At 39.6% G+C, this 13625-nt stretch overlaps 1 protein-coding gene across 5 annotated transcripts in view; it reads left to right on the top strand.

Moving 5' to 3' along the window:
- Nucleotides 1-13625, top strand: part of LOC128864935 (neither inactivation nor afterpotential protein C) — a 52741-nt gene that overhangs the window by 16313 nt on the left and 22803 nt on the right. For all 5 annotated transcript variants that reach the window (XM_054104713.1, XM_054104716.1, XM_054104715.1 and 2 more), the window contains exons 4-9: nt 1370-1650; nt 1726-2004; nt 2061-2449; nt 3008-3254; nt 4098-4399; nt 10951-11101. In XM_054104713.1, coding sequence (XP_053960688.1) covers nt 1370-1650; nt 1726-2004; nt 2061-2449; nt 3008-3254; nt 4098-4399; nt 10951-11101 — 1649 coding nt within the window. The remainder of the gene's footprint in view (nt 1-1369; nt 1651-1725; nt 2005-2060; nt 2450-3007; nt 3255-4097; nt 4400-10950; nt 11102-13625) is intronic.

The raw sequence follows: 13625 nt of genomic DNA, 5'->3' as shown, positions 1-13625 counted from the left end.
GCTTGTTTGATTATAGGAGGTCCTTTGTCGATCCCGTTCATCACCATCATAATTGAACCTAGACGCGCAAATGTAACTGCATACCCAGAAGCACCACTATACGGCCGGCAAAAACACCGCTCAAAATTTATATGTTAAGATTAGAATTAAAGTTTCGACTTGAAACTTGTACTTTAAAAGAATGTTTTGAAAAACACGAACTTGTGAAATAAGTTACTATTTTCAAGCAATTCACTTCTAAGGGGTGATCAGATAGGAGGTACTTGAAAGTGACAGATCCCGCGTTACTACTGCCAAACTAAATATATAATTTTTTCCCCGTATTCATTGACATTTAATAATGGAAAGACGACTTTACAAATAGTACAATTGTACTACAAAAATCGACGCTATGTGAAAAGTGTTATCGCGCGCTTATGGTGTTCAGCGATGATACTCATTTTTGGCTTAATGGCTACATCAGTAAGCAAAATTGTTGTATTTAAGTTGAGGAGCAACCCAAAACCATTCAAGAACAGCCATTACATCGATTGAAAACAACCGTTTGGTGTGGTATATGGGCTGGAGGAATCATCGGTCCTTATTTGTTCAAAGACGCTGCTAGCGCCAATGTAACAGCAAATGGCGAATGGCCGTGAAAGAATGGATTTACTGCGTCGATTCGGTGAGCAATTTATCTCTCGTCTCGGACCAGTGGATGGGTCACCAAGATCGTGTGATATCACATTTTGGGCATTTATTTATTTATTTATGGGGATCTGTAAAGTCTAATTGCATTGTGGATAAACCAGCCAACATTACTAAAGTTATTCACGAGATACCGACCAAGATCCTCCAGGGAGTCAGGGCCACCCAGGGCCGAATTACGGCCTAGTTGCAGCCAACATTATCTTTAAAAAATATTTGTCATGAATGGGTCTACACAAAAATATCAATTTGAATTTGTTTGTTTTATTTCATTTTAAAATCCGATACTCCTAAATTTATCACCCTTTATTATAAGACTTTATTTCTTTTAGAATCAGATCTCAGGTAACTTGAATTGGCCTCCAAGATCGCGTGATTCGACCTGGTAGGCTTTTTCTATGCTGCTAGATTTATGTGATTTATGTAGCAGAGTAAGGGAACATTTCACATTTGAATACACAGGCCTTTCAAATAAAACCCATTTTAGTTAATATCTCACAGATTGCTCAATTTATTCAATTTCGACCCGTTCTTATTGAAAAACTCTGTTTATGCACATTGGAATACATACGTATACATATATATGATTTTTTTTTTTTGCTATAGAAGAATATAAATATGTATATACATACATACACCGCTATTTGTTAACAATACTTAAAGTACGATTTTAAATGCTTAGAGGAACCTGAAATCACCTCAAGGGCAGATGTATGGGCGCTAGGTATTACAACAATTGAATTGGCAGATGGCCAACCGCCTTTTGCTGATATGCATCCCACACGTGTTATGTTCCAAATAGTGCGTAACCCTCCGCCTACTTTATTACGGCCAACGAATTGGTCTCAACAAATAAATGATTTCGTATCAGAGTGTTTGGAAAAAAATGTTGAAAATAGGCCAATGATGGTGGAAATGATCGAACATCCATTTCTGAATGAACTATTCGACAATGATGAAGAGGTATATGAAATTTTTTATAGACTCGCAGTATAGGAAATAAAAGCGATTATAAAATTTATCGATTATCATAACTAGATGCAAGCAGATATTCGTGAACTACTCGTTTTCTGTAGAGACGCACCAGCGATATACAAAGAACCAGAGATCTTTGTTGATAGGGGTTACATAAAACGCTTCGATGGAAAGCCAGAACGAATGTATCCAGAAGACTTGGCTGCTATCGAGAATGCTACAGAAGAAATGATTTTGGAGTCACTGCGAAATCGCATAGAACTTGGTGGTTCTTATAGTTTTATCGGAGACGTTTTATTATCACTAAATTCGAACGATTTGCAAAAAGATTTCGATGAAGAGGTAAAAATATTCTACGCAAAATTAAAATAATTTCATTATTTATGATTTGTTTTCAGTTTCACAGTAAATATAAATTTAAGTCGCGCTCACAAAATTCCCCACACATTTTTGCTGTGGCGGACATTGCTTACCAGGATATGTTACACCATAAGGAGCCGCAACATATTGTATTTTCAGGGGAGAGCTTTTCCGGTAAATCGACCAATGTCCGTTTACTTATAAACCATTTATGCTACTTGGGATCTGGCAATCGTGGAGCTACTACACGAGTGGAGAACTCCATTGACGCAATTCAAATGCTGGTTAACGCTGGTACACCCATTAACAACGAATCCACAAGATGTGTATTACAGTACTTCCTGACCTTCGGTCAAACCGGAAAACTTAGTGGCGCCGTTTTCAACATGTACATGCTGGAGAAGCTTCGAGTTTCTACAACCGATATGTAGGAGAGTTTTTCATTGTAAAATAGGGGACGAAAATAACGGTTATGATGTTTTCAAAAACTGAAAATTCAGGCCTACAAAATTTTGTACAATAGAAGACAATTTTCGAAATCTTTGCCATCCTCGTCATATTCTCACGAAATATTTTTATTTATCCAATTTTCTTGAAAAAAGTACAAACTTAACTGTGAAATACTGTCTCTTTTTATCAAAAAACCCACTTATTCTATTTTGGTTAATTTTGTGCCAAGAATTGAAACTCAAACAAAGTATATTTATATTTTTGACATCTTGAAGATAAGGCAAATGTATTGTCACTAAATTCACTGAAATAGGATTAACGATTTATTCGTTGTTTGATCAAGCCATTTATTTACGGCAAACAAAATATTTGGCTTAGGTTAACTTTGCCATTTGACTGAGACAAGAAAATTCAAGTTTTTACTATAATTTTATATTAACAAACTTTCTAGACCTTTATTTGTAAAGTCATAATTGGTTGGGTCCCTGTCATAAATATTCATTCTTTGTAATACAAATAGTCGTTTTCTTTCCAGGAATCAGCACAATTTTCATATCTTCTACTATTTCTACGATTTCATGAACAGTGGAAATCTGCTAAAGGAATATCATTTAAAGAATGACCGTGGGTATCGTTATCTTCGTATTCCTGCAGATAACCAAACCACTAAATTAAAATACCATCGTGATGACCCCATTGGAAATGTTGAAAATTATAAACGTTTTGAATCTATTTTGCAAGACCTGGACTTTAACCACAAACAGCTGGAAACGTTACGGAAGGTATGTATGTATGTATGAATGATTCCAAAAAACACTCGGCCTGAAAAAATATGACAATTAGAAAAAGATTTGGTTTATAAGGGCGTGGTTTTCGCCCGATCTCAGTAGTATTCACGTGAGATTGGACGCATACGTGTATCAAGTTAGATCGAGTTTTGTTTTAGAAAGTTGGTGTGGCACCGCCCATTTTAAAAAATTGGCTTGTGTCATGTTTTTGTTTTGGTTTCATCATTTGTGTAAAATAAGAGTTATTTAAATTCATTTATAACAGAGATATTACTTTTTTTCTTTTTATATGGAAGATGAGGGTGGCTTATCACTGATTTAGTACCAAAATACCTCGGTTAAGAGTAACGCGTGTAACAAGTTTCATTGAAATACCATATATGAATTTTTGCTCGAGATTTGGTACACACGTAGAGACGTTGCATACAACCATTTTATGAACAAAATGTTAAAACCATTCTTCACAAATGCGCGCGGGTATAAAAAAATACAGGACTGCCTTGGAAATAAAGGATTTGACTGTTTCTATTTGAATTTAGATATCACGAGACCTGTGTTGAACTAGGATATATCGCTAGATAGTTAGAGTGCCAGTGGCGCTTAAAAACTACATTTTACTTCACAGCGATTAAAAATGGTACAATTGCAGTCCAATTAAAAATTTTAACTCTTAAAGCAATTAAAACGCACAAAATAGGCCCATCTCTATTGAAAAAAATATAGTTTGTATTCCTCATTAAAATGTGCGAATAAATATTTAATAACATTTTATTTAAAGCAATCTTATTTACATTAAGTTTCCTAATTCCAAACTAATATAATATTGATATTTAACAGGTACTTGCAGCTATCTTAAATATTGGCAACATTCGTTTCCGACATTCTGGTAAATATGCTGAAGTGGAAAATACCGAAATGGTTACGCGCATTGCGGAATTGTTGCGTGTGGATGAAAAAAAGTATATGTGGTCATTAACTAACTTCATTATGGTGAAAGGTGGAATAGCAGAACGCCGTCAGTATAGCACTGAAGAAGCACGCGATGCTCGGGATGCTGTTGCATCGACTATTTACTGCCGCCTCGTCGACTGGATTATCAATAAGATTAATATGAATTTGTCATTTCCTCGTGCAGTTTTGTAAGTACCAATATAAATAATCTAGAAAACTGAACAAACACAGTGTCAATTAAATCATTTTTTTCATAAGCTGTATTCCATATCAAAAAATCCAGAAGTCAATGCGTTATATATTATGTGTTTTGCATCAAAATTTTAGATTTATCTGCAAAAGGCAGCGATGGGCCAAATGCACTTTTAAAATAATAAGCAGACAAAGTCGATGTTCAAAAAGAACACCACAAAACGAAATTAGGAAGTACATTATAATTTACTATTGTACAATTCAATATACGTATGTATATGTGCTTATAAGCAAGGATTGGTCTATCCGGCTGAACTTTCACTGACAGATGGAGTCTATTCCTATTCTGCCATCGAAATATTTTCAAAAATCATATTTGTGGTCCGAATTTTTGTTGTAACCCGAATGAAGTTTCACATACATCTAGAGGATGACAATGTGTCCATGATGACCAAGTTGACCAAGCCTCAATGCATCCACAAAGATTGACTGTTTGGTGCAGTTTATGGCATGGCATGACTTCCAGTGGAAAGTGCACGAGAACATCGATATATCCGAACTGCAGTTTCAACAAAATAACGCTGTTTGCTAAAGCGACACAATTAATAATGGTTTTTCAAATATTGGGGCCAGTTTGATCGCCTGACATTAGGTTAGGTTAGGTTAGCCTGGTTGGCAATAAGCCACGCATAGACCTTTTGGTACCGAAAGTAGACATCATGTAGGATGTCAGCGCTTTTGGTGAATCTAAGCAGTGCTGGGAGATCCGCTTTTGAGACGTCCTCCAGACCCTCAAACAATAGGGCTCCCAGGCATTTTAAACACGTTTTTGATCATGCCGGACAAACGCACAGAAGGTGTTCTAAAGTTTCCTCAACATCCTCTCTGCATTTCCTGCATTTGTCCGTGTTAGCAATCCCTACCTTGTTCGCATGTGTAGCCAATAGATTATGACCTGTCAGCATACCTATGATAGTTCTGCAGTCCTTTCGCGAGAGCGTAAGTACGAATTGAGTCAGTTTTTTGTCGTTAGTTCTATACATAATATAACTTTTGGTGTTTAGTATGTGGTTAGATTAGTCCACCTATCTTCCACTCGCTTTTTCATGTTGTCGTCCATTTCATTGTATATTGTATTTAGCGGTTTTGGTATGTCGTTCTCTTGTTCAAAGGGTAGTCTAACAGCACTTTTTGCTATCTCATCTATTATTTCGTTCCCCATAATGCCTTTGAGACCAGGCACCCAATAGATATGCAGTCTACTGTTTGCAGCTAGCCTTTCGAACATTTTTGGACTTAATACAATATGAGCTGATTGCTTTTATTGCTGCTTGACTGTCCACGTAAATATTAATTGTTGAGTTCTTCCTAGTTCTAGTGTAGGCTAGCTCCGCGGCTTTACCCACAGCAAAAACTTCTCTTGGAAAATACTGCTGTGGTCTGGCAGCCTGATAGACTGCGTTATCCCTAGTTTTGAACACTAAATACCCACTCCCACTCCGTCTAAAGTTTTAGAGCCGTCTGTATAGATGTGAAAAGTACTATGGCCAGGCTTCATGCCTCTTCAATTGTAGTACGGAGTCTCCCAATTAAAGTACGGAGTCATGTAGTCTGTGCAACGTGAGCTCCACTTTCCTATTGAGCTGTGACCGAAGGTTCTGCAGGCGAATACTCTAGCAGCCACTAACCTTCTCGCGGATTTCGCTGCCAGGTTTTCCGCCATAAGGTCAATAGGTGGCATCTTTTCTAGTGGCATTAAGTATGTTAGTTTTCTTGTCGCAGTCCACCATACTAAGGCCCCGTACAGCAATATCGGTTTCGAAATTTAGAATGGAGACTATGCAATAGAAAAAAACTTTGTAGCTTAAAAACGAATGCGGAATGTTATTAGTACAACTGGTGCTATTCCAATGTTTTCTACCGATTTTCTATTTGATTTCAAGCGACAACAGTTTCCTTTGCGCCTTGCATTAGGTTAGGTTAGGTTAGTATGGTTGCCCAGGGAGTGGGCACACTTGGACGAAGAGAGATTCGTCCTTTGTGATACCATTGTCAAGGAAGTGAGGAGAGGGGAAGGACCGATGAGGTGCAGGGAGAGGGCGGGGAGAGGTGGTGATGGGAAGGTTAGGAGCGTGCGGATTATGAACGATGACTATGTTTGCGTCAACCGCTTAATGCTGCTGATGAAACTCATCAGATTTTTAATGTCAGCGCCAGCTATCTCAGCAGGCGTGGCAAAGAAGTAAGAGCCAAGATGCCTGAATCTTAGCCCCGCCAGGGCAGGGCAGCTAAGGAGAAGGTGCTGAGATGATTCCACCTCATCCTCCATACATCCAGCACAGAAAGGACTCGAGATGATTCCAAGTCTCACAGCATGCATTCCTCGCGCATTGTGTCCTGTGAGAGAACCCACTAGATTGGAGAGCTGATATTTTGTCAGCCTCAGAAGCTCACCCGAGCGCCTTCGGTCCACACGTGGCCAGAAGGATTTCGCGACTTTGCACGTTTGTGCATTTTCCCAGCGCTCGCTGAGTTTGCGCGATGCCCATCTTTCCAGGAGCAGACCGCAGGTAGTCAGGGGGATTCCAATTTTCTCCCTCCGCGGGGAAATCACCTCACATGTCCCTTGTCTAGCCAGCTCATCCGCCTCACAGTTTCCCGCAATGTCGCTGTGACCGGGAACCCAGATGAGGCTGATGTCAAAGGAATTCGGACGCAGTCGAAAGTGAGGTCAAGCATTCCTTGACCAATTCCGAATGCACCGTCATAGACCCGAGGGCCCTTATTGCCGCTTGGCTATCGGAGTAAATATTTACCTTCTTGACTGTTAGTACACATTTGAGCAGCCAATCAGCTGCCTCCTTGATTGCGGCTACCTCTGCCTGGAACACACTGCAGTGGTCCGGTAACCTGAATTTTTGTCTGACGGGGAGCCCTTCGCAAAAGACTCCTCCGCCAACCTTTCCTTCCAACTTCGATCCATCCGTGAACAAGTTCACCAGGCCCTGCCCCCAAGTGTAGCCCCCCGCCCACTCTTCCCTTGACGGGATGTGAGTGGTGAATGTTCCGTTTGGACTAAATGAGGGTATACACTGGTCTGTTGGCAGAGGGATGAACTCAAAGTTTCTAAGGATGCTTGAGTGCCCATAAGGGAGATTGAGCTTATAGCTCCAGCCCCTCAGTCTGATTGCGGTACGTGTAGCGGCAGTTCTGCCTGCGATATCTACGGGTACCACATTTAACATTGCGTTGAGCGCCAGAGTAGGAGTCGTTCGAAGCGCCCCACTGATTCCAATGAGTGCCGACCTCTGAACTCTTTCCAGCTTCTTCACCAATGTCGTCTTCTCTAGTGAGTTCCACCAGACTATGACTCCATATAACAAGATAGGCTTTACAATGGTATTATACAGCCAGAAAACAACTCGAGGCGAGAGGCCCCATCTTTTGCCAATTGCGCCCTTGCACCCATACAAGGCGATTGTTGCCTTCCTCACCCTTTCCTCAATATTGGGCTTCCATGTAAGCTTGCTGTCAAGAATAATACCAAGGTACTTCACCTTGTCAGAAAGCATCAGAGGAGCGCCCCCTAGTGAGGGAAGTTGAGCTCTGGGTATTTTATATTTCCTCGTAAATAGGACGAGCTCCGTCTTAAGAGGATTCACCGACAGGCCACAATCCGTTGCCCATCTAACAACTGCATTCAGATATCCCTGCATCAGGTTGTACAGAGTATCCAAAAATTTTCCTCTAACAATTAGTGCCACGTCATCCGCGTAGGCAATTACCCTGCAGCCTCCCTTCACCAGCTCCTCCAACAGATCATTTAGAACAACAACCCAGAGGAATGGTGAGAGAACCCCACCTTGCGGATGGATGGAGATACCGCCCCACTCTGCCGTGACAGTTCTGTCGCCTTGCATTCATAATTACAATAAATAAATGTCAAAGTAAATCTTTATAAAATGTTCGATCGAACTTGGTAAATGGGCAGCTACATACGAGGTGTCTTCAAAAAGTATGGCGAATGTTGTGCGTTTTCAAAAATAATTTATTTATTCATTAATATATATTTTGCCACCTTCAAAGTAATCCCCATGAGATATTATGCACTTGTGCCAACGTTTTTTCCAATACTCTTCAATTTCGGATACAAGAAAAACACAGGGGGCCAGATCTGGGGAATACGGTGACTGCGGCATCATTAATGTGTTGTTTTTGGCAAAAAATCGCACACAAGCAACGATTGAACAGGGGCCAATTTTTGTTCTTCCACAAATCCGGACGTTTCTGGCGGATTGCTTCGCGCAAATTGCGCATAACTTGCAGGTAATATTCCTTTTTAACCGTTTTACCCTGTGGCAAGAACTCATGATGCACAACGCCCCTGCAATCGAAGAAAACGGTAAGCAAAATTTTTATATTCTACCGAACTTGGCGCACTTTTTTCGGTCTTGGTTCGTGAAGCAGCTTCCATTGAGATGATTGAGCGTTGGTTTCCACGTCATAACCATAAACCCACGATTCGTCAACAGTTATGACCCTCTGGAACAAATTTGGGTGGTCGCGGACAGAGTCCAACATCTCATTAACAATGTTAATGCGATGCTGCTTTTGGTCGAAATTGAGCAGTCTTGGTACGAATTTTGCAGCCACCAGTCTCATGCTCAAATCATTGAGAAAAATCGAATGGCACGAATCAATCTATATTTCTGGGTTCTCAGCAACTTCTCTAACGGTTATTCGATGATTGGCCAATACCATTTTCTTCACTTCATCAATTGTTTAGTCTGTTGTTGAAGTGCTCGGGCGTCCGGCACGCTTTTCGTCGTTCACATCTTCTCGGCCTTCTGAAAACATTTTGTACCACCGATAAACGTTGTTTTCGTCCAAAATAGCTTCTTCGTATGACACCGTCAACATTCGGAATGCATCCAAACACTTAATTTCGTTTTTCACACAAAATTTGATACAGGTTCTTTGATCCATCTTTTTGAATAGATAAAAATCGAAGACGAGCCGAAACACGTGCAAGCAAAGGAGCTGTCAACAATTAACTGAACATTCAAAATAGCCGAACTCGTCGGCATGAGTGAAAGATATGAGTACCAACATATCGCCACAAAAAAATCGAAATTCGAATAGACGTAACCTGCGAGAATTCAAAATTCGCGATACATTTTGAACACACCTCGTATAATTATATTAAAAGGTGTCTGATGATGCAATCTGCGTAATAGCTAGAAAAATATCCCAGGACTTCTTAGCAGGTGAAATGTATCGACTCTATGCAGCAATAGAGAAGGCGGACAGTTTCTGAAGAACCGACAACAAGCACAGACTTTCGAGTAAAACACTCAATACAGTATCGCACAGAAGACAAGAAGGTAGTGAGTTAATATAACACTACTGCAAGTTTTCCGAGGTCTCCTTTACTTTGGAACCAGCTATAAACACAGTGGGAGTAATTGGGACTATCGACGATGTATAGCCTTCATATGCCTGCAGAAGAGGAACCTGGGCACAGGTACCTGTCGGGTTTTCGGACATAAACGCGGCTCTACCCAGATGTTATACTTTTGTGGTGCCAGGGTAGAATTAGCCGAGGTGGAGGATTGTTCTAGTATTAGTGGGAGCGTCCCCCACATACCATGGGTATCACGGCACCTCTGAGATGTTTCTGACATTTTGATTTAAACCTCCTTCCGATAAAAAAGAGAATGACCGTTAAAAAGGAGCTGCCGCAGAAAGGACTCAAAACAATGCCAAGTTTCACCGTATGAATTCTTAATGGACCTTATTCGCTAAGGACACCCACAAAGTTCTAGAGCAGCGGCTTTGTTAACCTTAGAAGTTTCCTTGAATGTCTTCGACCTACCCGTGGCCAGGAGGATCCCGCGACATTGCACCTTTGTGCATCAACCCACAGCTCGCTGAGTTGACGTTTAGAGAGTGCTTAGCTAGCTCTTGTGACCAGGCACGCAAATCAGTCTAATTTCGCAGTATTAGAAGAATATACCACAAGAAACAAGACCAGGGTCCTAATTGCTGCTTGACTTCCTGATATTAATTGCACAAGTCAGCAAGCAATCAACTTCTTCGTTGATTGCGGCTAACTCCGCAACAACAAAAAAACATTAAAGTGGCCTGTTAGGCTGAGCTTAATGTGAGCTCGTCGCAGAATACTGCGCCATGAACTCTTCCGTCCATTTTTGAACCATCCGTAAACATATTTGCCATGCCCAGTTTCTCCCTCTATGTTAGTTGTGTAAGAAAAAATAACGATTTTTGTGCAAAATTAAGGCCTGATATTACCTCACACACTTGTCGAAGCCAGTGTAGTGTGACTTTTACCGTTTAAAAAAAAAGCATTCCGCTATAAACCTTTTATGTGAATACCGTGAAAGCTGTTGAAGATAAATTTTTCCTTATTACCTAAACAGACGCAAATGCTGCGATTCAGTATTCAGCAAACATAAGTTATTAGTTATAAAGTTAATGACTTCATACCAAAATTATTGATCCTTATTTATATCCTGTCTATAATTAGTGGCGACACCAACGCTGTTGTAATTCACGATATGTACGGATTCGAATGCTTCCATAGAAATGGTCTAGAACAACTGATGATAAATACTTTTAATGAGCAAATGCAGTACCATTACAATCAACGTATTTTCGTGAATGAAATGCTTGAAATGGTAAGTAGATCGCATTAATCGAGTTCACGTTCTTCATTACTAAATCCATCAGGCTTATAGATTTTCCGCAAAACAAATATTTATATTCAGTAATTATAATAAGTTAAGTTTAAAACATAATAAGAGTTATACTTTTATCTTAAAACCGAAAAGTAAAATACATTTTTCTTATGTGAAAATATATATTTTTTCGTATAAAAATTATGAAAATATAAAAAAATAAAATAAAAAAGTAGTATAAAAATAATTATATAATGATTTAAGACAGTACCGCAATTTAATAATTTAGTGGATCATGTATATTTGAGTTCTTTAAATAATAAAGATATACAAAACGTGATTCAATAAAAACAAGTGCGTGTAGCGTAGTACGCACAACAGAAGTGAAACTTTCAAGGCAGGCAAAGAAAGAGGGAGAGACCCGAGAAAGAATGAGAGAGAAAAAGAGAGAGAGAAAGAATCTAAATAAATTCACCAAATTTGCAGAGAACACAAATAGACAAAATTTACAAAAAACGGAGAAGGGTCGACCGGTGTAGGTAAACGCCGGACACAAACCCTGGCAACAACGCGCACTACTCCGAGCGTTTATCACCCGCACAAACGCAGCGATTCCAGGACCGCAGCAACGGCACAAATTACCGCAAGACAATACCAATAAATCCGACGCCGGAATGGATAGCACTTTATAGTGCGCACAAGCACTAGCCAGGAAACGGAAATAAGCGCCAAAACAAAAACCTCAAAAAAATTGGGACCAAAAAACGCCCCAAACAGTAGGCACCAAGGAAGTATAACGCCAAAAAGTAGGCACCAAAAATATATTTCCCACAAGTTTGTACCAACAAACAAGCGCTAAAAAATAGGCAGTGTTATTTCTCACTAAAAATTAGCAACCACAGGAAAAACTCAGGAAAAATAGCCTAAAGTATATCTAAGATATATATAAGGTATAGCTCCCTCCGTTTCCTCTACGTTATATCTTTTTTCTCTCTCGCGGAACGAAAATGCCCAAAACGTGGCATGGCCTTGAAATTTTTCTCTCCATTCACGCTCGTCCATCGACGCCTAAAAAGTTTCACTTCAAAAAGTTTTCCTCAGGGAGCAACTTGCTCATTCCCTCTTGACAAATCGGCTCACTTAACAAGAAATTTGGAGTAAAAGTGAAAGAGAAGTAAAGTTTGCAGAAAAATATGTTTAAAATGGTGTGCTTACGAGCAAGAACGTGTGCAGGGGTTTGTATGTGTACGTGCAAAACCGCTATGAAATGGAATGTATCCAGAAATACCCTTTAATTAAGATATAATAGAGCTCTTTTTTTGGTAATGCGCGCGAAAGGTAGGCTTTTTAACAAGTGACACATCATTAACAAACTTTCTGATAATGAGGGGATTATAATGGAATTCACGTTTCGCAATAAGTTAGCATTAGAATAGCGATAGAATATAATGCAAGCTTCATTATAAGAAAGTCGGGATTGACGGAAAATATTTCCAATTAGCATACGTTCCCGTGGGTGGATGAAATGTCCAGAGAAGGCTTAACAAACTCCAGCACCAGCTTCCACAGTACTGCTAAAAAATTAGAACTATTATTCAAAGGTTTTTATGATTCAACTACTCAGCACTACGACAGCTACCTGGAGAACCTTATTGTAGTTCGGAGCGCAAGATATATAATGGTCGCGTATACCCTTTTTGGGTGTTTGGCCGAACTCCTCCTCCTATTAGTGGCGTGCGTCTTGATGTTGTTCTACAAATGGAGGGATCTACGGTATTTTTTATGAGGAGGTTTTCCACGGCGTGGGGTTCCAACTTTTGTTGCAGTCTGATATAACTTTGCTTGTGTTTATAAATTTATGACATAGTACACGCTTAAGTCACAGTTTTGGATATGATGAATCATTGATTAGTGATAAGGTTAAATAATAATCAAAAAAAGATTGAATTTCAATCATTGAAATTAATTTATTATAATATGCTGTATAATAACTCATCAATGTTTTCATGTTTTATTCGTATATAATTTGTTTTCTCTCGGCCGCGGCCGCCGTAGCCGAATGGATTGGTGCGTGATTACCATTCGGAATTCACAGAGAGGTCGTTGGTTCGAATCTCGGTGAAAGCAAAATTAATAAAAACATTTTTCTAACCATTCGGAATTCTCAGAAAGAACGTAGGTTCGAGTCTCGGTGAAACACCAAAATTAAGAAAAACATTTTTCTAATAGCGGTCGCCCCTCGGCAGGCAATGGCAAACCTCCGAGTGTATTTCTGCCACGAAAAAGCTCCTCATAAAAATATCTGCCGTTCGGAGTCGGCTTGAAGCTGTAGGTCCCTCCATTTGTGGAACAACATCAAGACGCACACCACAAATAGGAGGGGGAGCTCGGCCAAACACCTACAGAAGTGTACGCGCCAATTATTTATTTTTTTTTTTAATTTGTTTTCTCTGTACAACAGATTACAACACAACGGAAGTCAAGGATAAAAATGTTTATCTTGAAGTCAAACAGGCTTTTTCAG

The sequence above is a fragment of the Anastrepha ludens genome, chromosome 5 (genome assembly GCF_028408465.1).
Source record: "Anastrepha ludens isolate Willacy chromosome 5, idAnaLude1.1, whole genome shotgun sequence".
Classification (NCBI taxonomy): domain Eukaryota; kingdom Metazoa; phylum Arthropoda; class Insecta; order Diptera; family Tephritidae; genus Anastrepha; species Anastrepha ludens.
This window is presented reverse-complemented; position numbering and strand designations above follow the sequence as displayed.